General features: G+C 45.6%; 1 protein-coding gene and 1 pseudogene across 2 annotated transcripts in view; both read left to right on the top strand.

Annotated features, from left to right (window-relative positions):
* Positions 1-17,443, top strand: part of LOC308608804 (nuclear RNA export factor 3-like) — a 60,862-nt pseudogene extending 43,419 nt beyond the window's left edge. The window contains exons 16-20 of the transcript in view: positions 16,265-16,323; positions 16,432-16,546; positions 16,642-16,684; positions 17,113-17,185; positions 17,275-17,443. The product of the transcript in view is annotated as a nuclear RNA export factor 3-like (transcript). The remainder of the gene's footprint in view (positions 1-16,264; positions 16,324-16,431; positions 16,547-16,641; positions 16,685-17,112; positions 17,186-17,274) is intronic.
* LOC308608805 (nuclear RNA export factor 2-like) lies at positions 125-15,344 on the top strand (the record flags this gene model as incomplete). Its single annotated transcript, XM_081222138.1, has 11 exons — positions 125-409; positions 2,324-2,498; positions 10,812-10,987; positions 11,992-12,075; positions 12,195-12,299; positions 12,416-12,496; positions 12,635-12,704; positions 12,851-12,939; positions 13,059-13,166; positions 13,323-13,459; positions 15,266-15,344. 11 exons carry the CDS (start codon positions 125-127, stop codon positions 15,342-15,344), a joined length of 1,389 nt encoding a protein of 462 aa, XP_081078264.1.
* Positions 17,444-25,479: the final 8,036 nt, after the last annotated feature.

Genomic DNA, 25,479 nt, shown 5'->3' on the forward strand with positions numbered 1-25,479 from the left:
TGCTGTGGTAATAGACAGTCTCCATATCTCAGGGGCTTATTCCTCACTTTGACTACATGTCCATGGCAGGTGCATGCCCCTCACAGGATGGTGGACTTTGGGGGTCTGAGCCATTCTTACTGGAATGACTTGGAGACCCAAACTGACAGAGCAGCCATCATCTAGGAAATTGTCAGTCCCTGTGCCTGAGGAGAAGAGGACCCTGCAAGGTCTCAATCCAACAACCATATGTTCTGGCCCAGAAATAGCACATGTCACTCACAACCCATTAGCCAGAACCCGTCACATACACAGCCCTGTCCAAACCAAGGAGGTGAAGAAGTACAGCTCTTCCAGGTCCCCGGAACAGGGACAAATGGAAACACGTGGCAAACAGCACTACCGCATGATGGAACTGAGGCTCAGAGAGGTAAAATACTCGCCTAAAATCATATACGCAATAAGGGACAGAGCACATTCTGGATATATGATTTCAAAATCTGTGCTCTTTCTCTTCCTACTCCTTTCTATATTGTATGCTGTCCTCTTCAATGACGTTCATATGTACTTATCATAGAAGTTCTTTTGCTTCAATGCTGCAGTTCCATCTCCCTTAATCATCTGATATTTCAACAGTGGATTTAGTTAAACCCCCCACATTGGTAAGCCACAGGTCTTTTCCAAGTAATTAAATGTACTGGATATTTGGATATCCATACTATTCGAGGATAACAATTATAAAAGAAAACGTGATGGTAGATGAAAAGACTGTGGATTTGTCACATACTTGATAAAAATCATCTCATGCATTTCCATATTGGCAAGAAAAAAAAATAAGAGCACAAGTTAATGAAATTGATAACAGATATGGATGAGTTGAATACAAATGCTAGATGTTAGTGCTTTCAAAATATAAAAAAATAAGGAAACCTTTGGCAGTATGGGTCAAGAAAATTAGAAGGCACAGATAAGCCACTTTCGAAGAAGGTGTCTTGCTTGTATTTACAGGAAAGCTTTAAAAGATAATATTATGAAAAAGATATGCTGATAATTTGAAAATTAACACTGAATGGGTAATTTCTAGACAAAAGAACATTATATTGGGGAAACAAAATATTCAGCTTATTCTTGACATTGCATGCATGAGAAGGCAAAATTACTGGTCAATCTTAATTAGTTATAAAAATGCAAAAAATAGAAATAAGATAAAGACAAACTTAATCCAGCAATGGCTAAAACAGATAGTACATCAGGGCAAAGTTGTGTTTATACCAAACTTGCAATGTTGGTTTAACATTAGGAGAGTCATAACATAGTTCAACACATTCATAGGATAAAGGAGCAAGAAAAGGATGATTATCACAAAGATTCCAGAAAAAAATGCATGCAATAAAATTCAACAACCAATCAAGATTAAACAACAACAAAAATAACACTTAGCTAACTGGGAATAGAAAGATATTTCTTTCAAATTATAATGTGTGCTTTAAAAAATCTATAACAAACACTGTAAGTAATAATGAGACATTAAAAGCATTCCATTCTAAATCAGAAGAGGCAAAGATGATTCCTATAATCACTTCTGTTCAACATCTTACTGAGTCTCCTAGGCATTGCAGTAAGCCAAAATACATACATACATTAATTAATATATGTGTAAAAGTGAAAAGGAACAAAACTGTGAGTATAGTTGTCTTCATATAAAGCTCAGGAGGATCTATGGAAAATTATAATAATAGTGATTAACCAGTTTATTGGACCTAAGACTAATATACACAAAATAATTTCACAAAATAGAAAATTATATTTTCAATGTGAAATTACCATTTCCAATAGCCAAAAAAATGGACCTGTGGAATATACCTCAAGTTGGCTCAGCTGGCAAGTATTCCAACACTCATAAACACTCTTACATGTTTTCTTGTACCGTAGAGAAATGGAAAGGTAAAAACAAGAATGGAGACCTACGTTAGTGTGTGTGTGTGTGTGTGTGTGTGTGTGTATGTTTGCTAGACCCCCTTTTGTCTAGGGTCCCAAAGAAGACCTCTGTGTATCAAGCCTATGCACCATAGTGAAACTTGGAGGTAGAACTGAGTAATGTGGGAGCCACAAGCAGGATCAGCTACGTATGATGGGAGAGGTCTCTGGTTTTTATGGGCAGCCACAGCAGAGTGCCTGGAATTCAGTCTCTGTCATACATGTTGGTTAGCTCATAGGCAGCAGGGGTGTTTCAGCTATACCAGTCCCACGGCGTGAGGGGGCTTCCCCTGGCTGTGCGGCATCCATGCCCACTTTTCTGGCCCTCACAGAATTTTTGTAAGCTGTGTGATATGTTTTATTAAAGATGTCTTATTTTTGTAAAATAGCTAGAATGTATATCTGGCATAAGGAAGTGGGGACTTTGATTAATAGAGTACTTGACACCAAAATTGGTTGCAAGCAAAGGGCCGTGAAGGAAGTGGGGATCGGGGATGGGTTATCCGGTCTAGGTGGATCTGAAGATAGTAAGGACCCAGTTGGTAACAGAGGACGAATCATTAGTGTTCCATGGCACACAATGGTGAAAGAGTTGCAGTTGCGTGACTGGACAGAACTTGGGTCCACTTGCCTGCTGCACAGCAAAGCCAATCTACTGACGCTGGGTTGTCGGTGAAGGAAAGTACAGTGTTTGTTTTCTGGGTGCCAAGCAAGGAGAACTGGCTGCTTGTGTTCAGAAGACTCTAACTCCCTGCTGACTTTCAGGGAAGTGCATGACTTTCCTCTGATTGTTTGTTGGTGAGGAAACAGGGTGCTGTTTCAGGGATCTTAATCATCAGTATTCTGGTTCTAACCAGTCTGGGGTCGGTGTGCTTGTGGTCAGCATGGAGTCACCATCCTCCACCTGGGCAGGGGATCTTAGTTTCTGCATAACAGCTCAAAGATATGTATGAAGTTGTTATCCCTTGCAGAGAAACTAGGACTCTGCTTTATCACTGCACTATTGTTCTTCCCTGCTTTTCTTTCTTTTCTTTAAACATCATTATTGGAGTATAATTGCTTTACAGTGGTGTGTTAGTTTCTGTTTCTAACAAAGTGAATCAGTTATACATATACATATGTCCCTATATCTCTTCCCTCTTGTGTCTCCCTGCCTCCCACCCTCCGTATCCCACCCCTGTAGGTGGTCACCAGGCACCAGGCTGATCTCCCTGTGGTATGCGGCTGCTTCCCACTAGCTATCTATTTTATGTTTGGTAGTGTATACATGTCCATGCCACTCTCTCACTTCATCCCAGCTTACCCTTCCCGGTCCCCGTATCCTCAAGTCCATTCTCTAGTAGGTCGGTGTCTTTATTCCCTTCTTGCCCCTCGGTCCTTCATGACCAATTTTTTTTAGATTCCCTATATATGTGTTAGCGTACAGTATTTCTTTTTCCCTTTTTGACTTACTTCACTCTGTATGACAGACTCTAGGTCCATCCACCTCTCTACAGATAACTCAATTTCGTTTCTTTGACTGCTTTTCCTTTGTTTCTGCATTTCCTCACTTCCCTAATTAGTAAGTGCTTGAGTCTGTTGTTTGGAACTCAGGGAAGGCCTAGGAGGCCAAAGCCTTTTCCTACAGACAAGAAACAGGGAACATAGCGGGGCTTTTGTACCCGGGAGGGCCCTGAAGGGTTCTGTTCAGTGTCAGTCCCCCCTTTTCTTTGATACTCCTAAATCCTGAGGAGATCATGAGTGGGGCAAGAGAGGGAATAAAGTTTTGGATAGAGAAGTTAATCATAAACTTGGCAAGGGAACTCGGTTTTAGGGGGACTCAGTTTCAAGCGTTACCAGCTGTACCTCTGGTCACTTGAATTGAAATGCCTTTGAAGTCAGTGTGTTGGTGGGCCAGGCAGCTGCTGTTTGGGACCCAGAGGACACTCCTTTCCCCCACAGCATTGAGAAACACATTAGTGTGGAGGGCATCTTCATCTTTGAAGTGTTCTGAAGTGGCTGACTTGTGTAGGCCACAGATGAGATGGGAGATTCTGCCACTGACATGGTCACCCTCACTTGAGTGGGGATGTTGGGGTTCTGGAGCTGCACGCCCAGTAGGAGCACTTAATCTCCTGCCTCAAGGTGAGTGCTCTTTACTTAATAAACAGCAAGAATGGAAGGGTAGTCACACTGGTTTGACCTGTAGCAACCTCTGAAGGTGGCTAATTGATCAACAGATCCCTTGGATCTGAAATATCTGAACATACTCCAAAGTTGCATTCGATCAGTGTAAAAATAAATAAAATATAAACAAAGATTTGTAATAAAATATAAGAACATAAAAATAAATAAATCAAGCTCTAGGTCTGGTGACTTGACCTCTCTTGATGGCAAATGGTAGTCCCGTACTCAATTCCCACACTTGACCCAGAACACCATGAATGAGTGGACTACTGAGGAAGGACCCTACGGTGAAGTCGCAAGTTACTGCAGTAAATCTTCTTCCCAGGCTTAGCCAAAGGGACCATCAGCCATTTACCACAGTTACTGTGCATTTGCTCTAAGGACACTTGCTCTAAGCCAGAGCTCAACAAACTCCCTGGAAAGGGCCAGGTGACAAATATTTGAGGCTTTGTGGGCCATTTTGTCTCTTTCGTAACTACTCAGCTCTGCTGTTGTAGAGCAGAAGCCTCCACAGACAAGTATGGCTGTGTTCCACTAAAACTCTGCGTATGGACATTGGCGTGTGGATTTCAAATAATTTTCACATGTCAAGAAATATTATTTTTTTAACCATTGAAATATGTAAAAACCATTCTTACCTTGCAGGCCCTAGAGAAACAGGCCCCAGGCCAGGTTTGGCCCATGGGCTGTAGTCTGCCAGTCTCTAATTTAAGCTAATGGAATCACTAGGTCCCTAAAACAACAGAGTGGAAAGCCAGCAAAATGAGGTGGCATCCATTGCTACGGTCTCTGGCAAGTATAAACCAAAAGCTGATACTTTAATACAGTAGCTTTCAACTGTGATTGCACACTGCAGTCACGTGGAGAATTTACAAAATGTGGGTGCCTGGGTCTCAACCCAGTTCTGCTTTAATTATTGTGGGTATAGCTTGGAGCTGGTGATATTCTCTAACTCCCCAAGTGGCTCTACTGTGTAAACGAGGTGGAGAACTACAACCCATACTGTGGGACATTACTCAGGAATAGAATAGGCAGGAACATAAATGGATTTCAAAAACATGATGCTGACTTTAAAAAGCCAGACACAAAGGTGTGCAGCATGTATGATTCCATTTACAAGAAATTCTACAGCAGGCAAAACAAATATATAGGGACTGTGAGCAGATCAAGGTTTATATGGAGCTGGGAGGTGGAAAGATTAACCAGGAACCGTTTGGGGTGTGATATATGCTTTATACCTTTTTTTTTTTAAATTGGAGCATAATTGCTTCACAATGGTGTGTTAGTTTCTGCTTTATAACAAAGTGAATCAGTTATACATAAACATCTGTTCCCATATCCCTTCCCTCTTGCGTCTCGCTCCCACCCACCCTCCGTATCCCACCCCTCTAGGTGGTCACAAGGGACCGCATCGAGCTGAACTCCCTGTGCTATGCGGCTGCTTCCCACTAGCTATCTACCTTACGCTTGGTAGTGTATATATGTCCATGCCTCTCTCTCGCTTTGTCACAGCTTACCCTTCCCCCTCCCCATATCCTCAAGTCCATTCTCAAGTAGGTCTGTGTCTTTATTCCTGTTTTACCCCTAGGTTCTTCATGACATCTTTTTTTCCTTAAATTCCATATATACGTGTTAGCATACGGTATTTGTCTTTCTCTTTCTGACTTACTTCACTCTGTATGACAGACTCTAGGTCTATCCACCTCATTACAAATAGCTCAATTACATTTCTTTTTATGGCTATATGCTTTATATATTGATTGAGGTGGTGGTTAGCTCTAATCCCTGATTTTTACATGTAAGTAATTTGAGATCAGGAGAAGTTGGGTGAATTGTCCAAAGTGATGTAGCTTAATAATCAGAGAGAAGACAGGTGGATCTGATTATCAGTAATTGTTCCTATTATGCTATGGAATGAGTCAATAGTAATAGTGCTTCCCCCCAAGCCCGTGGCAAAACCTGACCCAGCCTTTTATGCAAGTAAAGCATGCACGTGAAAGTACACCTCTTGTGCATTCCAAACACCTACTCATAAGCACGGTTGACATTCTCACGTGTTCCTTTACGTTGACTTCTTTACGTTTGTATTTACATATCCAAACAAAAACTTTTCTTAATATTTCCTTTTGAGTAATCACACTCTAATATACAGGTTTAAAAACTGTGGTAAAAATACGTGACTTAAAATTTACCATCATAACCATTTTTAAGTGTACAGTTCCGTACTGTTAAGTTGATTCACATTGCTGTGAAACCAATCTTCAGAACTTCTTCATCTTTCAATTCTGAAACTCTATACATTAAACAGCAATTCCCCTTTGTCCCTTCCCCCCAGTCCCTGGTAACCCCATTCTACTGTCTGTTTCTATGAATCTGACTACTTTAGATACCTTATTTTGATTAAACCCATGGACTCTGTTTACGATAGTTTTCCCAACTTTAAAAATATATATATATTTATTTATTATTTTGGCTGCGCCGGCTCTATGTTGCAGCATGCTGGATCTCTAGTTGCGGCATGCAGACTTCTCAGTTGCGGCATGTGGACTCAGTTGTGGCATGCAGGCTTCTTAGCCTTGGCATGAGGACTCTCAGTTGCAGCATGCTTGCAGGATCTAGTTCCCCGACCAGGGATTGAACATGGGCCCCCTGCAATGCGAGCATGGAGTCTTACCCACTGGACCACCAGGGAAGTCCCTAGAAACCTTATGTAAGTGGAATCATACAGTATTTGTCTTCTCGTGACTGGCTTGTTTCATTTAGCGTAATGTTCTCAAGGTTCATCCATGCTGTGGCATATGACGGAATTTCCTTCCTTTAAAAGGCTGCATAATATTCCAGTGTGTGTGTGTGTGTGTGTATATATATCTATCTATATACCACAATTTGTTCATCCTTTTATCCATCGATGGACACTTTAATTGTTTCTACTTCTTAGCTGTTGTGAGTAGTGCTGCCATGAACATAGATGTGCAAGTATCTCCTCAAGATTCTACTTTCAGTTCTTTTGGACACATACCCAGAAGTGGGACTGTTGGGCCATGTGGGCGTTCTAGTTTTCATCTTTTCTGGAATCCCCATACACACTCATAAAGAATGAATGGGTCAAAGAAGAAGTCACAAAGGAAATTAGAAACTACTTTGAGACAAATTAAAAGGAAAGTCCATCATACCAAAACTGAAGGGATGCAGCAAAGGTGTGTTAAGAAGGAAGTTTATGGCTTTAAATGTGTACATTGAAAAGACAAAAGATCTCAAATCAACAACCTAATTGTACAGCTCAAGAAGTTAGAAACAGAAGAAAAAACTAAAGCCAAAGCTAGCAGAAGGAAGGAGATATATAAGAGCAGAGATAAATGAAATAGAGAAAAAAACCAACAACAATAGAAGAAAAGTAAATGAAACTAAGAGTTGGGTTTTTGTTAAAGCTACACAAAATTAAGAAACCCTAAGTTAGCCTCACTAAGAAACAGAAAATAGAGGACACTCAAATAATTAAATTCAGAAATGAAAGAGGGACATTACAACTGATACTACAGAAATTAAAAGGATTATTAGCGAATACTGTGAATAATTGTATGCCAACAAATTGGAAAACCTAGAAGAAATGGATAAAGTCCCCCAAACAGACAATCTAGCAAGACTGAATCATAAAGAAACACATAATATGAACAGATCGATTAATGAGTAAGGAGATTTAATCAGTTAACAAATATCTCCCAGCAAAGTAAATCCCAGGACCACAGGGTTTCACTGGATTATTCTATCAAATACTTGACAAGGGGATGTCTGAGACTGCTTGTGTCTGAATCACCTTGATGAGGGAGGTCTCTAGCCCTGTTCAGGCACCTGATGCAGTTGGTCAGCCAGGGGACTGCGGTAGCTGTCAGCTAGCTCCTTTTACCCTTTCCCCTCGGCAACGTTATTTCGGAAGGAATGTGGGTTCTTGCAAATGACTCTGACTCTTCCTATACACCATATGTAGACCACATGCCCTTACTGCTCCCTTTAAAATGTGAACTTTTCCCTTTCATTGCTGGATTTCCCTGAAAACGAGTTGGTTGCCCGGCATTCTCCAAAGGTCAGCAAAAAGGTTCCTCTTTGTTGTTGTTATTGTTGATGAGGGTCATTATGAACTCCTGGCTTTTGAGCATGTTGGTGGGCTTCAAACCATTGTGATGTGGTGTTGAGCAGAGGACTGAAATGATGTGACTTGCGCTCTGCTGCTGGGCTGAAAACAGACAGGTAAGGGAGCCAGGATGAAAGCAGAGGGGCCAGCTGGACAGCAGTCCAGTCCAGGAGGTAGATGTTGGTGTCTTGGCCAGGGTGGTGGTAATGGGGGTGGTGAGAAGTGGCTGGCTTCTGGACATACTTTGAGAGAGGGGCCGAGAGAATTTCCTGACCAGTTGGATGTGGAGTGTGGGAGAAAGAGAGCACACCATGCCCCCTCCGAGTTTTGGGGACTGAGCAAGTGACATTTGTGGGTCAAGTGCCCTATCTGTGTTTACTTTCACTTCCAGTGCCACACAAGGACAGTCCCAAGGTTGTGAGTAGCAGGATTGCCCTGACAGCGGGCCACATGGGGAAAGCAACAGCTCCCCAGAGGAGTTCATCTGAGGCCTGGTCGTAATCACTCTATCGTGGAGTGCTCAGCAGTGGACGGATCTTTACTCATATGTGTGCCCTGAGACAACATGGAATAGTTAATGTGCAAAAGGCACAGCACACAAACCTAGAGAACCTTAAGCATTACAACCCAAAGGAAGCTGGTTTCTAACAGTGTAATTACCATAATCCTCCCTCCCCACAAGCCACTAGTATGATTATCTCCTGATTCACTGTTTCAGTGGAATGTGTTAAAAATAAAATACTCTTAGTGAATCCACCTATGGGGAAGAGAATTGACACGACCTTATTTCTGCAGGGGCCGAAAAACTTCCAAATATTTTTCCATGGTGAATTAGACATGCTGGAGGGGAGAATTTGTGGGCGGAGGGTTGAACAGCAACACAACTTCTGGGAGTGAATACAAGGTGAAGTGTACCCAGGACACTTTCTAAGCGTGCCTGTAGCTTCAGTATCCAGTACAGTAGATGTCAGAGTAAAGAAAATGAACAAGAGCCAAAGCCTTACGGAATGATGAAAGGATCAGGACACCCGGGAGACATAAAGATCCTAAATGCGTACTCACCAAACAACAGAGCCTCAAAGTACACGAAGCAGAAGCTGGTGGAGCTGAAAGGAGAAAGAACCAGATCTGTAATTATAGTGGGGGCCTTTGACACCCACCTCCCTCTTAGCAAGTGACAGAATTACTAGGGAGAAAATCAGCAAGGATATAGAAGACCTGAATAACACAGTAAACTAAGGAGATCTACGTGACATAAATAGAACAGTCCGCCCACCAACAGCAGAGTACAGGTTTTTCCCCGGGGGTCTCTGTAACATTCACCAAGTTAGACCATCTCCTTGACCATCAGACAATTGTCAGTAAATTCAAACATAATTGAGGGACTTCCCTGGTGGTGTGGTGGTTAAGAATCTGCCTGCCAGTGCAGGGGACACTGGTTCGAGCCCTGGTGAGGAAGACCCCACATGCCGCCGAGCAGCTAAGCCCATGCGCCTCAACTACTGAGCCTGTGCTCTAGAGCCCTCGAGACACAACTACTGAGCGCACGTGCCACAGTTGCTGAAGCCCGCATGTCTAGAGCTCAAGAGAAGCCATTGCAATGAGATGTCCATGCACCACAACGAAGAGTAGCCCCCACTAGCCGCAATTAGAGAAAGCCCGTGTGCAGCAATGAAGACCCAATGCAGCCATAAATAAATAAAGAAAATTATTAAAAAAAATAAGAAGACTTGAGATCTCCCAGAGTGTGCTCCCTGGCCACGATGGAATCAAATTAGAAACCAGTAATAGAAAGCAAATAGCAGGATCCCTAAACACTTGGAAATGGTGGTTGACACATCATTACAGGTTATCATTCACACCCTTGTTATAGAAGAGCTGAAGTGAGGAAGAGTTGCCTGCTGAGCTGAAAGGCATTTCAGGCTGGCCCAAGAGAGAGCTCACTCTGGCTCTTTCAAGCAGCCTATTGTTCAGGGCAAGGCTGGAGGAAGGGAGACAGTTCAGGAGGTTGTTACCTCTGTGCCACCTGAGATTAAAGCTCCTAGTGCACTGGCAAAGTAAGTCAAGCCAGCTTGCTGGTTGTTAGTGGAATCGGTTTGGTGGCTCATTGGATTTGTCAAGCACAAGAGAGGTATTGGTGTGGTTGATGGAAAGTCCTGAGAGAAGGCAAGATTCGGGTGCCTTCCTGGTATATATATGACTGCTGTCCAGTCTAACCCATGGACGCATACACCGCGGTTCTTTATCAGTCCAGCTCCACTGTTTTAAAAGTTTCACCGCAGTTGTCCTCTCCTCCCTCCTCCTTCTCCTCCCTCTTTCTCCTCCTTGTCCTCCTCTTCCTCATCCTGCTCCTCCTCGGTTCTTCCCCTGATAGTGCCATCTGTCGGATAAGGCTGTCCTCTCTGGACAGGCAGAAGAGTGTCCTTTCTGAGGTTTGTGGGATTGATCCCTTAGGCCAGGTTGGCACTTTGCCTGCCCTACCATGCTGTTAGCCTAAGACATGGTGCGTGAGTGGACCACAGATGTGTCTGCAAACTTGTATTTTTGTTCCTCTTTTCAGAATACAGTGATGGTGGTAGACCACCTCAAGGAAGAAAGAAAGGTTGGAGTTCTTTCCCGGGTAATTCTGGCGAGAGGAGCCCTCATTATGAACACGATGAGTGTGAGCCTCAGCCCTCACACCTCCAGGAGGATGCTGGAAACGTGGTGAAGAGGGATGTCCAGGAGGACCCCGAAGTAAGACAGTAAGTGGCCAGGCAGCAGGGTTTGTACACAGCAGCCCCTGGGACTATGCACCTCTCTCAGTCTCCGTGGACTTGTTTTTCTTCTCTCACTGCAAACTGAAGCTTGCTAGAAGTGAAATAATGGTTGAGCAATGCTAAGTGTAGTGCTGGTGTCAAAGAGACGAGGGTGTACAGAAGACTTCCTTAGCACTTAGGGCCCCTCACCCTCCTTCTCTCCACATCCCCCCTGCAGCTCTCCCGGTGCCATCCGAGGCAACAAGAAGAGAGTGAGATGGCACAGTAAAGGCCACAGGCATAAGAGTGTGTGGAGAAAGAGAACACCTGTGGAGAGAGAAATGGGGGAGAACACACATGCTGGAACCCCAGGGAGCTGGTTCAGGGTCACAGTGAGTATCCTGAAAAATGCATAGAATGTGCAGGAGAGAAAAGCCAGGGGGAGTTGTGTTGGGCTCATGAAGACATGCTGGTTTATTTCACTGGGGACAGTTTGTAATCTGTCCCTTTAATTACCAGGAGTTAACAGTCTTGTTCATCTAAGGGCAGATTCAGAGAAGCAATGTAAAGGGAACAGGCTGACTGTGAGGAGAACGGAGGAGCCTGTCTCAAAGCAAAGATGGAAACTACTGCCAGGGATATGGAGCAACTCCACATTGGAGGTCTCAGCTTGGCAAGCTGAGTGTGGGAGATGGAGGGTCGAGCCTCTGGAGACCTTGTCTGAGGGGCAAGCAGTGTCTGCACTGGGTTGGATCTCCTGGAAATTTATAAAAGGAAGATCATCTCTGACACCTTGATTATGTGGAAGAGAGTTTGACTGGAGAGAAAGAGTATTTAGGAAATCCATATTATGCACACCCATAAGAAATCGTGCCAGTGGTCCCTTCTTTAGAAGCCCTTTCAAGCTCAGTAGAAGGCCAGAAAAGAACAGGAAAAGGTTCGTCCTCCAGCCTAAATTCCCTGCTGTCTGTCCTCTCTCCCATCCCTTCTTTTCATCCTTAGATTCCTTGTGGGATGAAGTATGACAAGACATGGCTAATGAACTCAATCCAGAGCCATTGCAGTGTCCCCTTCACTCCAGTGGATGTAAGAGAGGATGCCGGAGCCAGACGCGTGGGCACAGGGAAGGGGGAGAGAGAGAGAGACCTGGTTCAGCAGGGTGTTTTGGCTTCTGATCCTATTGCTGTTGCATTCAATCCCCGTAGTTCCACTTTTTGCAAAATGGGGCTCAGTTCTTTGTCCAGGAAGCTAGCACTGCCTGTGCATTGATGGATGTCAGCTACAAGATTCGTGACGAGGAGAGACGAAAGGTGTATGTCGAGGGCGTTACGTGTACCTCATCCTGAAGAAGGAGGACAGGCCAGGGGCTGGTTGTCTTCTTTGGAACTAGAGTTCCTGGTGCTTACCCCACGTCTTCTTCCTGCAGATACCTGTCTTTGTCGGCACCTCCGCTGTTCCCTACTCTGTGCGGGATAAGTTGAAGCCAGAAGAAATGGAGCAGCTAAAGGTAATGCAGACTCAAGGCGTGTTGTGTGCCAGCACTCAGACCCACCTCTCCTTCCTCCAGTGCCCTGTCCCACTCACCCCCGATTTCCCTGCCACCACCACAGCCTCAGAGCGGCTGTCTCCATCTCTCTCTCCACAGCTGACATTGAGCAAACGATTTGATGTCTCCCAGCAAGCTCTTGACCTCCAGAGGCTCCGCTTTGACCCAGGTATGGCTGACAGCAGTAATTCTAGGGCAGGCGAGGGCAGAGGGGTCTTCCTGGAGGGTGACTTAGGGATGGTAACGTGGGGAGGGGCTGGTGCTGGCCCCAGACCCCACTCAGCCATCTGATTCCCTCCCCTCTCCTTCCTGAAGACTTGGTAGGCCATGATATTGAGATAATTCTGAATCGAAGAAGCTGCATGGCTGCCACCCTGCATGTCATCGAAAAGAATTTCCCTGAGGTGAGGCTGTAAGCCCAGTGCTGGTATTAGGGTAGGGGGTGGAAGAGCTGGGGTGCAGGGCAGATTTGTCTCCAAGGTCCTCGATAGTAACCTTCATTCTACCTCTTCTTGCCCCAAAGCTGTTGTCCTTGAACTTGAGCAGCAACAAACTGTACCAGCTGGATGGCCTGTCTGACATTATACAGGTGGCCCTCGCGGTCAAGACCCTGAACATCTCTGAAAATGAGGTGAGAAGAGGGAGCCAGGTCAAACTTGGGTTGAGAGCAGAGAGGGCGTGTTAGTGGCCATGAGAGTGATGACAGGAGGCAGGTGAAGGAACCTGTGGGGGAGGGAGGGGTCTGGGGGTGCAGGGATCCGGATGTTCCTCTTTCCCTGGGATTCCTTTTCCCACTTCCCCCCATATTTCTCAGCTGAAGTCTGTGTGGGAGTTGAGCAAGATGCAAGGGCTGAAGCTTGAAGAGCTGTGGCTGCAAGGGAACCCGTTGTGCGGCACCTTCCCAGACCAGTCCACCTATGTAAGGTCAGTGTGAACACCCTGTCACCCTTCTTGGTGACCTTCACCCATGGGAGCCTAGACTATCTGTGACAGTGCCCCTATGCCGCAGGTGGCCGCCCTGGTCTTCTGGGAGGATCACAGGCCCCACCTTCTGCTCTCTCTGTGCCTATCACCAGTGAGGAGTTTCCTTCCCCTGACCTGCTCACCTCTGCAGGCACTCTGGGGTCTGTTTCCAGCTCTCTGCGCCCAGCTATATTGCACCAAGGCCTCCCAAGAGTGTGCCCCAGGAAGCAGGGCTTCTCCTCCTCACCAGGACCAGGAGCGACCAGGCTTGATCCAGATGCTGGCACCCTGGACTGAGAAGGGTCCTCCAGTCCCGGGCCTCTTGCTGAGCGAAGCCTTCCTTCTTCGTGCTGAGCTGGGGTGTGCCTCCCCCGTTCTGAGAGGGGCCCGCTTCCCCTGCCTCCAAAGGGGTCCACCCTCCTCTCCCAGGTTGACATGGGGGCTTTCCTGCGCCATGCTGAGGGCTGAGGCCGTGGGTGGCTGCTGTCATGACATCCATTCTGCTGGCCCAGTGCCAGGAATTGGACCCTCCTTGGGGTCCAGCTTGGGAAAAAGCAGGGCTCCTTGTGTCAAGGGGCCAGACGTGGGCTCCCGCCAGTGATCAGAGAGCTTCCTGAGGCAGGAGTGGAAGGCAGAGGGCAGAGGCGGTAGGGGAGACAGAAGGACAGGCCTCTCAGGGGCACTTGCCATCCCTCGCTGCACACGTCACAGCATCCCGCCTGGTCCTTCACAGGAGCCCTGGGCAGCCTGAGACAGGTATGATTCCTCAGATAAAGAACCAACTCAGACAGGTGCAGGGGTCATCGGGAGAGAAGACGGTGGTCATCAGAGGGGGCCACGGATCCCAGCCCCATACGGAGCTGGTACCTGACCCTTGCCTCCATCTGGGGAAGATCTGCCCCCATGGCTGCTCGTTTTCCCATGCCCAAGTCTGGCTGAGCTCGCACAGGTGACAAAGTTTCAGCCAGTATCCAGTGGGCCCCCAGCCCAATATGTGCATAGTTTCCATTCCTACCTGGTGTGTCTGGGCGATTCTGGGGCAGGTGAAGAGACGCAATGGGTGTGCCGTTTCCCCTTTCTTCTCTCTTCTTCCCTGACCCCCACCACGGGAGAGCTTCTTTCCCTTCCCTTTGTTTTCTCTCTCTCCCTTGTCTCTGTGCCCCTAGGTCTCTCTCATCTCTCCCCTCCTACCTTCACTCCCTTTCTGTCCTCATCCCCTCCATCTCCCTCCCTGAGCCCCACCTCACTCACCTCCCTAGCCCAGCATCCTGGGCCATCCCGGGGGGGTGTCCGGGTCTTGCCAGAGTGCTGGACTCCCGGTGAGGTGGCAGGGCCCCGGGCTCCCACTCCATGCCCTCTTCTCCCCACAGCCTTCATTGTGGCCCTGGAGGAAGGAAGGGAGGAGAAGGAAGCCCTGCAGCATGGGTTTGAAATGCTGGTCCCTGTGGCACTGGAGAAGGGAGTCTGAGTAGTCTGGGTGGGAGCTACCAAGGCGAAGGAGAAGAAGGGAGGGAAGGAATATTAAAGTGAAGGTACTGAGAGAGATGAGGAGACAGTGCCTTTCGGACAGTAGGATGACAGATGCTCAGTGTTCAACAGGCAAGTGGACCGAAAACCCTTAAAATCAGAAGCAGAGGTGGGCAAATTGGGCTGCTGGATAGGCCAGAACACACTGATATCTGTTTTTGGTATTAGCGCTTTAACTCAAAGGAAGCATTGCAACCTTGAACTATCAACCACCTCTTCGCTATTTTTGGTTTTGGACAGGGCCATCAGAGAATGTTTCCCGAAGTTATTATGCCTGAGAGTGCCTACGAAAATCATTGTCTCTTACGAATGTCGGTGACCTCTGCACCTGCCCTCAAGCCCTTTGGTTCTTGCCTAGAGTACATGTTGGCATCAGACCCTTAACCATTTTGGGGCACATGGACTCCTGAAAATGACATGGATATAGTTTCTGGAAAAATACCCATAAATACACAACACACACACACACACACACACACACACAAGTTGAATATAACACTAGAGACTTCCAGGACCTCATGATGAAGACATCCACTGTAAGCTTTTCCATGGAATTTCCAGGGCCCCTTCAGACCTGACCTCTAACCCTCACCCTCCTGGACCCATCTTTTTCCCCGGTCATCAAGGGCCACCCCCCAGGTCTCCACTCCTGATTTCCTCTTCCTTTCTCCAGGATGGCCAGGAGTTACCTTCACCAATTAACATTGACGTTGACACTCCCTACGTAATAAAGCCCTGCAAGGTGACGAAGAGGATCAAACAACATTTGGCGAGTTGCAGGAGAGGCTTTATCAGCCACACAATCTCAAATGCCTTTTGATTCCAGGAATGCTGTATAGGCTCTGTGATACTGAAGAGTCTAGTCCTGCAATTCCTGCAGCAGTAAGTACCCTTGGGAATCTGAGCAAGGGGAGGAGGGCTAAGTCAGTTGAGGCCACCTAAGCACAGGTCTGCTCATCGGAGTTCTCAAGTCTCATTTGAGGTCCAGACCACAGAGATCGACTGTCCTCATTACTCTCCCTCAGGTATTACTTGATCCATGAGTGTGGAGACCGACTGCATATCCATTGTGCTTATCTTGAGGAGGCCTGCTTCTTCCTGACAATTTCCTTCCATTCCGAGGACCCAGCCCCGTGAGTATCACAGGCCAGACTCTGCTCCTGGGTCATGTGGCTCCCCAGCAGACACAGGCCAGCTCCTGCATACACCCACCACCCACTGTTGCTCTTTGTCTCCTAGAAGCAGCTTGTGCAAGTACTTCAAGGACAGCAGGAATATAAAGAAGCTCAAGGACCCCCGTGAGTGTGCGATGGGAAGACTGGGTGGGAAAGGGCAGTGAAGGGTTCAATCATAGGGCCCAGGGCCTGGCAGCCCCTGACCTTTGTTCGCTTCCCCTCCCCTCACAGACCTGCGGGTCCAGCTGCTGAAGCACACAAAACGTGTCATTGTGCACACCCTCTGTGGGTTGCCCAAGACTCAGCATGACTTCAGCTCCTTCGGGTGCACATGTGGTTCCAGATGGTGAGCGCCTGCTTCCTCCCTCGGGCGGGCCCAGGAAGCCGCGGGTGGGTAGGAGGTGGAGGTGGTGACTGGGCACCTGGGCTCTTCCCTTTCAGGAGATGATGCTCTGCTTCTCTGTCAACGGGGTGTTCGAGGAAGGTGAGTGTGTGTAGACCCTCTCCCCAGATGCCTCACTGCTCCCTCCCCCTGCCCAGGGTGTGCATGGCAGACAGGCATGGGGACACAGGCTGTGGAATTTGGTGGCTTGCATCCCAGGTCCTTGCTCTGAGAACTTGGGCCATTACTTAACCTCTCAGTTTCCTCATTTGCACAATGGGGTAGTAGTATCCACCTCTTAGGTGGCTGTGAAAAATGCATCCCGTAAACTTGTATAGTGTTTGTCAGGGACCAGGTCACTGGACCCAGACTGCTGCTGTAGTTGCCCTCCGCATTCCCGACACCATGGCCCCCGTGAACAACTGCCATCTCAGCATGAGTGTCCAGTCACATCCTCACAGGGGACCACCGTGCGAGCATGTACAGCACGTGCGGCTCTAAGGGGTACTGTTGTTTGTTTGCTGTTGAAGTGGAAGGAAGTTCTCAGGGCTGTGTGCGTGCCTTCACCCGGACCTTCATCGCTACCCCTGCCAGCTGTGCCAGGTGAGAGCCCTGTTGTGGGCGGGAATGCCCATCCCAGCCTGGGCTCAGTGGCATGGGAATGTGGTGGCGCACATCTTAGGTTTACTCAGTATTGTGGAAAGCCAGCAGGGAGATCCCAGGAGCAGTCTAGCCTAGTGGTTAAGAAGAGCATGGGCTCTGCAGTCGGCCTATGGGTTCTCTCCTTGACAAAACACTCACTCACTGTGTGATCTTGGTCAAGTCAGATGACCTCTGTGCGACTCAGTGTCTTCTTCCGAGAATGGGGGTCAGAGCGTCCAGCCCTTGAACTGTGGTAAAGGGTAAATGTGAAATTGCCCGTGGGTTGGGGATAAACCTATAAATTGAGTGAAGGTGGTAGACAGTCTCTCCAAAGGTGGGCTCTGTGGGGAGGGGCAGAGGTACTAGTCACGGAACCTGGGAGACAGACACAGCAGGGGTATGGAAGGAATCTAGTTGCTGAGTGGCAGTGGGAGCAAGATCGTTGTTTGGGGTGTGGGGTCGTCCATCTGTCCAGTTGTCTGAGTGCCCATTTTTCCTCCAGTCTATGCATTGTGAAAGACGAACTGTTTGTGAGGGACGCCAGCCCCAGTGAGACTCAGAGTGCGTTCTCCATCCCAATGCCTACACCCTCCTCCCTCTCCCAGGAGCAGCAGGAAATGGTGCAGGCTTTCTCCACCCTGTCTGGGATGAAACTCGAGTGGTCTCAGAAGTGAGTGCTGGGTGTGCATGGGAATGAGGTTGGGTTAGAACGGCAGGGGAGTGAATCATGGAAACTCGAAAGCAATTTGGAAAAATATCTTTTTGAATATTTTGCTTCCAAAAAATAAAAGTGAGCCCATGAGAAAGGTATCATACTAGTATATGTGTAAAGGGTTTTCAAGATAGTATAATGCTCAGTGACATTATCTTGTATATGGAAAATCCAGGACAATCCACACACACACCAACCAACCAACAAAAAAACAAAACACCCTACTAGAACTGATAACCAGGTTCACCAAATTTTCAGGATACAAGACCGATATACAAAACTTATTTATATTTCCATGTACTTGCAATGAACAACCCAAAAATGAAATTAAGAAAGCAAGCCCAGTTACCATGGCATCAAAATAGTACAAAGCTTTGAAACTAATGTAACAAAAGAAGTGCAAATCTCATACTCCAGAGTGTAAAACGCGTTGAAAAGAATAAAGAAGGCCTAAATAAAGGGAAAGACACTCCATTTTCATGGGTTGGAAGGCAATATTATTATGATGGAAGTACTACCCAGAGCAAACTAGGTTCAATGCAGTCCCTATCAGAATCCTTCTTTGCAACAGTTGACAAGGTTATCCTAAACTTCATATGGAAGTGCACCAAAACAATCTCGAAAGAGAAGAACAAAGTTAGAAGACTCACACGTCCCAATTTCAAAACTTGCTACGAAGCCACAGTAATAAAGACTACGTGGTACTGGCCTGTGGACAGTGTATGAATCAGTGGAATAGAACTGAGAGTCCACAGATAAACCCTCACATTTATGGTCAACTGATGATCAACCAGACAGAGTGCTGAAAAATCTGATGGGAAAATAATATTGTTTTCAAAAAATGGTGCTGGGACAAGTGGGTATCCGCATGCAAACCAAAGAATTTTGACCCCTGACTCCCACACCATGTACAAACCTAGCCTGAAAATGAATCAAAGATCTAAAAGTAAGAGCTAAGACTATAAAAATCTGGGAAGGAAACATAGGTGTAAGTCTTCACGAATTAGGCAATCATTTCTTACATATGACACCAAAAGCACAAGCGACCAAAGAAAAAAAGTAGATAAATTGTTGACTTCGTCAAAATTAAAACCTCTTGAGCATCAAAGCACAGCATCCAAAAGGTGAAAAGCCCACCAACAGAATGGGAGAAAATATTTGCATATCACATATCTGGCAAGAATATGTGAAGAACCCTTGCAACTCAACAATAAAAAGGCAAACACCCCATTTTTCTTTAACTGGGGAAAGGCTCTGAATGGACATTTCTCCAAAGAAGACATATAAATGTCCAAGAAGGAAATGAGAAACTTCTCAACATCGTTAGTCATCAACGAAATGCAAATTGAAACCACAGTGAGTTACCAGGTCACACCCACTAAGATGGCTTTAATTAGTGAAACAAATGATGACAAGTGTTGGTGAGGATGTGGAGACATTGGAATTCTCATGTGTTACGATGGGAATCTAAAAGGGAGCAGTGGTTTGGGCAAACATTTTGGCACTTCCCCAAAATGTTACACACGGAGTTACCATAAGACCCAGTAATCCCACTCCTAAGTATCCTACCAAGAGAAATGAAAACATGTATACACTCTAAAACTTGTTCAGGAACGTTCATAGCAGCATTATTGATAATAGATGAAAAGTGGAAACAACCCAAATGTCCTGTAGCTGATGAAAGGATGAATAAATCTTGGTATATCCATATAGTAGAATACTATTCAGTCATAAAAAAGAATACTGTTCTGATACATATCATGACATGGATGAACCTTGAAAACATGATGCTAGATGAAAGAAGCCAGTCACAAAAAGTCAAATATTGTATGAAATGTCCAGAATTGGCAAATCCACAGGGACCAAAAGCAGATTAGTGGTTGCCAGGGTCTGGGGGAAGGGGAGGAATAGGGAGTGATCACTAATGGTTAAGGAGCTTCTTTTTGAGGTGGTAAAATTACTCTGGAATTATATAGTTGTGGTGGTTGCACAATCATGTGAATGTACGAAAAAGCACCGATTTGTATACTTTAAAGTGGTGTGTGCATTATATCTCAATAAAAGATGGTTCGAGACTTGTACTTTAGAATTTTTCATTTGCTATTTCCTTGAACATCTTTCTTGATCAGTATATATTGAATTCCCTTGTTCTTTTGCCCAGCTCTCCTTTTCTGTTTTGAATTCTAGTGGGCATGAATGCTAGTGATAGATGGCTTGCTTTTCACTGGGTCTTTCTTCGTCATTACACATAGTGTTCATACTGGAACATGTGTCCCAGCAAGAAAGTGGCATACATATAGCGGTGGCATTGCATGGTCAGCGTGACTGTACTGTGGTACTAATGGAGATCACCTGTTGTTCTCCCACTGCAGGTGCCTTCAGGACAACGAATGGAACTACACCAGAGCTGTTCAGGTCTGCAGTATGCTCAAGGTGAGGTCTGGGACTCAAGTGGGGTAAAGATGAACGTTTCTGGCCCTTCAGGGAGGCCAAGAAGGTGGAGGCCGGTGTCCTGGGAATGGAATTCGGGGAGCGGGCTCTTCTGACATTCCGACTCCTTCTCTCCAGACCGAGGACAAGATCCCAGAGGAGGCCTTCAAAGAAATCCCCTAAAAGGAGCCCTTGGATGCCATCCTTGTCTTCATCCACATCATCTTTTGTCTCCAGCCTCAGGCCACATTCATGCCTGGGGTTGGAGGCCTGGCTGACCAAGAATCCAAAGTTACGTTGTAGGCCAGGTAACATAGCCACCTGAAGGGTCAGCTGTTCTTTGTCTTTTCCCCACTCACGATTGCTGTTTGTTTTCATAATAAAGAGTGCTGTTGCAAGCTGTATGTCGAGTGTCCTCCATTGCTCTTCCCTGCCCCAATCACTAGACAGTAGGTCCAGGACTGAACGTCCCTGCCTTTGGCCCCGAGGAGGAGGCACCTTCTAACCCAAACAAGTGGGTTTTTTATACACTTTTTTTCCATTTATAAAACATGAAGATTCTGCACAAAAATGGAATAACAATGGGATTTATAGTGCATGCCTCAGAACTCCTTTATGTCCCTTCTAGATGGGTTTACATATATCATGCGTCGAGTTGGGAACTTTAAAAATACATTTAGACAATTGAAAATGGAAACACAGCATACCAAAACTTGTGTGACAGAGCAAAAGCAATGATCAGAGGAAAATCTATTGGTCGTTAAGTAAACGCAAATCAAAGCCACAATAGGATGCCACTTCACACCTACTACATTGCCTGTAGCTTTTTTTAAAAAAGGAACATAACAAGATGAACTTTGGTGAGGATGTGGAGAAATTGGAACTTCTGTACATTGTTGGTGGGGATAAAAATGGTTTTGCTGCTGTGGAGAACAGTTTGTTGGTTCCTCACAAAATTAAACACAGAAGTACCATATGACCCAGCTACTGCACTCCTAGCTGTATACCCGAAAGAAATGAAAGCGGTGCCAAAACAAATTATTGTACGTGAATGCACACAGCAGCATTACTCATTATATTCAAAAGGTTGAAACAACCCATCTGTCCATCAAGGGATGAGTGGGTAAACAAATTGTAGTATATACACACATTGGAATATGTATTTTTGCAAAGATTGAAATCCTTGTCATATGTGGTCACAGAAGTTGTCCTTCTATTTCATCAGTGGTCAGATAGTGACTTGACAGAGATTTCCTGAAGGGCCTGGAGCCAAAAAGGAAAGGAAAACAATATTGTCTAGTCGTTGCAGATTGGCTTCTGATTTGGGACACTCCACCAATGCTTAGCCAGGCTGCCTCCAACTCTGACTTAGCCTTCACCTCCGGCTTTTGAGGAGCCCAAAGGTCAGCCACATGTGCAAGCTTGGCTTCCTGTCAGACCTTTGCTGAGCCTGTGTCCTACCCTGTACATATGCAATGCACTCTGGAATCTCTGTGATGCCCTTCAAAACGCTTATTCCCCCAAGAATTTTCCTCATCACCCTCACCCTTCCCAGGCTTTGGGGGCTCTCTGCTGCTTGCCTTATCTTCTTTACCTTGCCCCAGGCAGCTATGGGTATGATACGTTTTTAGATGTTTTTGAGAGACACAACCGAGAAAGCCACTCCATGCCTGGGAGTGGCCGTGGGAAACAAAACTCATCCTCTGTGCCATACCCTCAGGGGTCCTCCATAGAGGTCAGAAGGCACAATCACAGTTTTGGGGGAGAACAAGATCCATATTATGACCCCTGAGACCAGCAAGAAGCACCCTGAATGTGGCTGCCAGTCTCATGGAAGAAGCAAGAGGGAAGAGATATGGGAACATATGTATATGTATAACTGACTCACATTGTTATAAAGCAGAAACTAACACACCATTGTAAAGCAAGCAATTATACTCCATTAAAGATATTTTGAAAGAAAGGAAACGGATTGTGTTTAAGTGGTAGGTTGCAAAAAGCAAGACAGAATATTCCTGACACCACATGATACAATGTGAAAAAAAAACACTCAGGGTATAAAACTGTATATTACAGTATGGTTCCTCAGAAGAAGATATTAATGAATGCTTATGTTTTTTCTGTTGTATTTTTTTTTTTTTTTGCGGTACGTGGGCCTTTCTCTGTTGTGGCCTCTCCCGTTGTGGAGCACAGGCTCCAGACATGCAGGCTCAGGGACCATGGATCACGGGCCCAGCCAATCCATGGCATGTGGGATCTTCCCAGACAGGGGCACAAACCCGTGTCCCCTGCATCGGCAGGCGGAGTCTCAACCACTGCGCAACCAGGGAAGCCCTATTTTTTTATGTGTAATAATTAACATTAAGAAGTCACGGCAAAGGAAGGCGTGAGAGTGTCAACTATGTTTATAAATGGGTGATTGGAATTCACAATAGTTATTCCTTCAGATCTATGCTTTGCTTGTATAAAAGGATGTTTGTGTCTGGGTCAGCGTCTTCCCAGTTGCTTAGGGTGAAGCACTATACCTGTTGGCTCCTTACACAGCATAACAGGACAATTTATCATTGATAAGCAGATATGAGTATCTCCTCGCTGATTAATAAGCTGCAACACTTTACATGACTCACCCAACATTTCCTGATGCCCGGTTCCTTACATGTAAAAATCAGGGGTTAGGGCTAACCGCCAGCTTAATTAACATATAGCACACGTACCACTCTCCCTAAAGGATCCCAGTTAATCTCCTCTTCTTCCTCTGGCCCCATGCAAACTTTGATCTGATTTCCATTTCTATATATTAGCTTTTCTTGCTCTAGAGTTTCGTATAAATGGAATCACACATCCTGTAATCCTTTGTGTCTGGCTTCTTTAACTTAGCATAATTTTTTTTTTCTTCAGATCCACCCATGTTCTTGCCTTTTTATTCTTGGGTAATATACCATTGTATTGATTTGTTTACCTTTCATGTTGTTTTAATGAAGTTTCAGGAGGAAGTGAAACTCCACCCTTGTGTTCAATCAGCCATCTTCCTGGTCAGTGTTCTCTTCTTACACAATGGATATAATTTCAAACTTTACCACTCCTTTATCTCTCTAGGGAAATGCTCTCTTTAGGTCTTTTCCAGGCTTTTCTCTTTTTCCTTTTCCCTCAGTGCCAGTCACTCCATGTGTTGTGTTTGCTCTGTCCCTTCCATGCTTACCCTGGGTTGTGACCGTCTCCTGAAGAGAAGACTTCACTGTCGAGTCAGCCCTGGGCTCCTGGGTGCTTGGCTTTAACCCATACCTGGCTCTGGGCTCGTCAGTGGTTTAGCCTTCCTCCCTGACCCTACCACTGGTGGCCCCTGCCTTACCACTGTGTTTTCCCACTACCTCCCTCTCTCCCTCCCTCGCTCCTTCCCTTCCTTCTTTCCTTCCTTGAAGAAGAGCATTCTCCATTTATTACATGGGAATTCTTATTTCATACTTTCGAGCACGGTTATGTATTTATTATGATTGGAATATTCTATGTATTCATTATTGGAATATTATTATTCCAAAACCACAACTATAAGATTTTTAAACTAAATATTGTAAAATACTTGCACTCTCATCATTTAAATTGTTTAGGCAGTTCTCAACCTTGTTTACACACTACAGTCACTTGGGAAGATTGAAAAAATCACCAGAGCCAGCCTACACCCACAACAATTAAAACAGATTTGGGGGCAGACCCAAGCAATCACATTTTTAAAAGTCTTCATGTGATTGCAGTGTGCAACCAAGGTTGAAAACCACTATGTTAAAAGGCATCAGCTTTGGGGTTATGCTTGGCAGAAGACCTTAGGAATGCCTGCCACCTCACTTTGCTGACTTTCCACTCAGTGCTCTTTTTGGAGACCTAGTGATTCCATTAGCTTACAGTGGGGATTGGGAAATTATGGCCCACGAGCCTGTTTCTCTATGACCTGCAAGCTAAGAATGTTTTACATAGTCGAATGGTTAAAAAAATCCAAAGAAGAATCGTATTTCCTGGCATGTGAAAATTATTTGAAATTCACATGTCCCTGTCCGTATATAAAGTTTTATTGGAAGACAGCCATGCTGTGTCAGTGGCAGCTTTTGCTCTACAATGCAGATCTGAATAGCTCCATCGGAAACTGAAAGGCCTGCAAAGCCTCAAATATTGGTCATCTGGCCCTTTCCAGGAAAAGTTTTTTGAGCTCTGGCTTAGAACAAGTGTCCTTAAAGCAAATGCACAGTAACAGCGGTAAGTTGATGACAGTTCCGCTCGCTAAGCCTGGGAAGAAAAGTTACTGTAGTTACTTGCGACTTCACTGTAGGGTCCTTCCTCAGTAGTCCACTCATTCATCGTGTTCTGGGTCAAGTGTGGGAATTGACTAACAGACTACCATTCGCCATCACGATAGCTCAAGTCACCAGGCCTAGAGCTTGATTTATTTATTTTTATGTTCTTATATTTTATTATAAATCAATACTTATTAATATTTTATTTGTTTTTACACTGATCAAATGCAACTTTGGAGTATGTTCAGATATTTCAAGATCCAAGGGATCTGTTGATCAATTAGCCACCTTCAAAGATTGCTGTAGGTCAAACCAATGTGACTACCCTTCCAGCCTTGCTGCTTATTAAGGTAAACAGCACTCACCTTGAGGCAGGAGGTTAAGTGTTCCTACTGGGCCTGCAACTCCAGGACCACAACATCCCCACTGAAATGAGGGGATCTCCCATCTCATCTGTGGCCTACACAAGTCAGCCACTTCAGAACACTTCGAAGATGAAGATGCCCTCCGCACTAATGTGTTTCTCAGTGCTGTGGGGAAGGGAGCCTCCTCTGAGTCCCTAACAGCATCTGTTTGGACCACGGACACATTGACTTCAAAGGCATTTCATTCAAGTGACCACAGGCGACAACTCCTGCAACTGTTTCACCATTGTGTGCCATGGGACACCAATATTTCATCCTCTAATGTCAGTTGGATCCTTACTGTCTTCAGATGCACCTAAGCCAAATAACTTTTCTCAGATTCCCACTTCCTCCAGGGCTCTTGGCTTGAACCAATTTTGGTGTCAAGGACTCTATCAATCAAAGTTCCCACTTGCCTATGCCAGC

This window comes from Mesoplodon bidens, assembly GCF_964165515.1.
Source record: "Mesoplodon bidens genome assembly, chromosome: X".
NCBI classification, from domain to species: Eukaryota; Metazoa; Chordata; class Mammalia; order Artiodactyla; family Ziphiidae; genus Mesoplodon; species Mesoplodon bidens.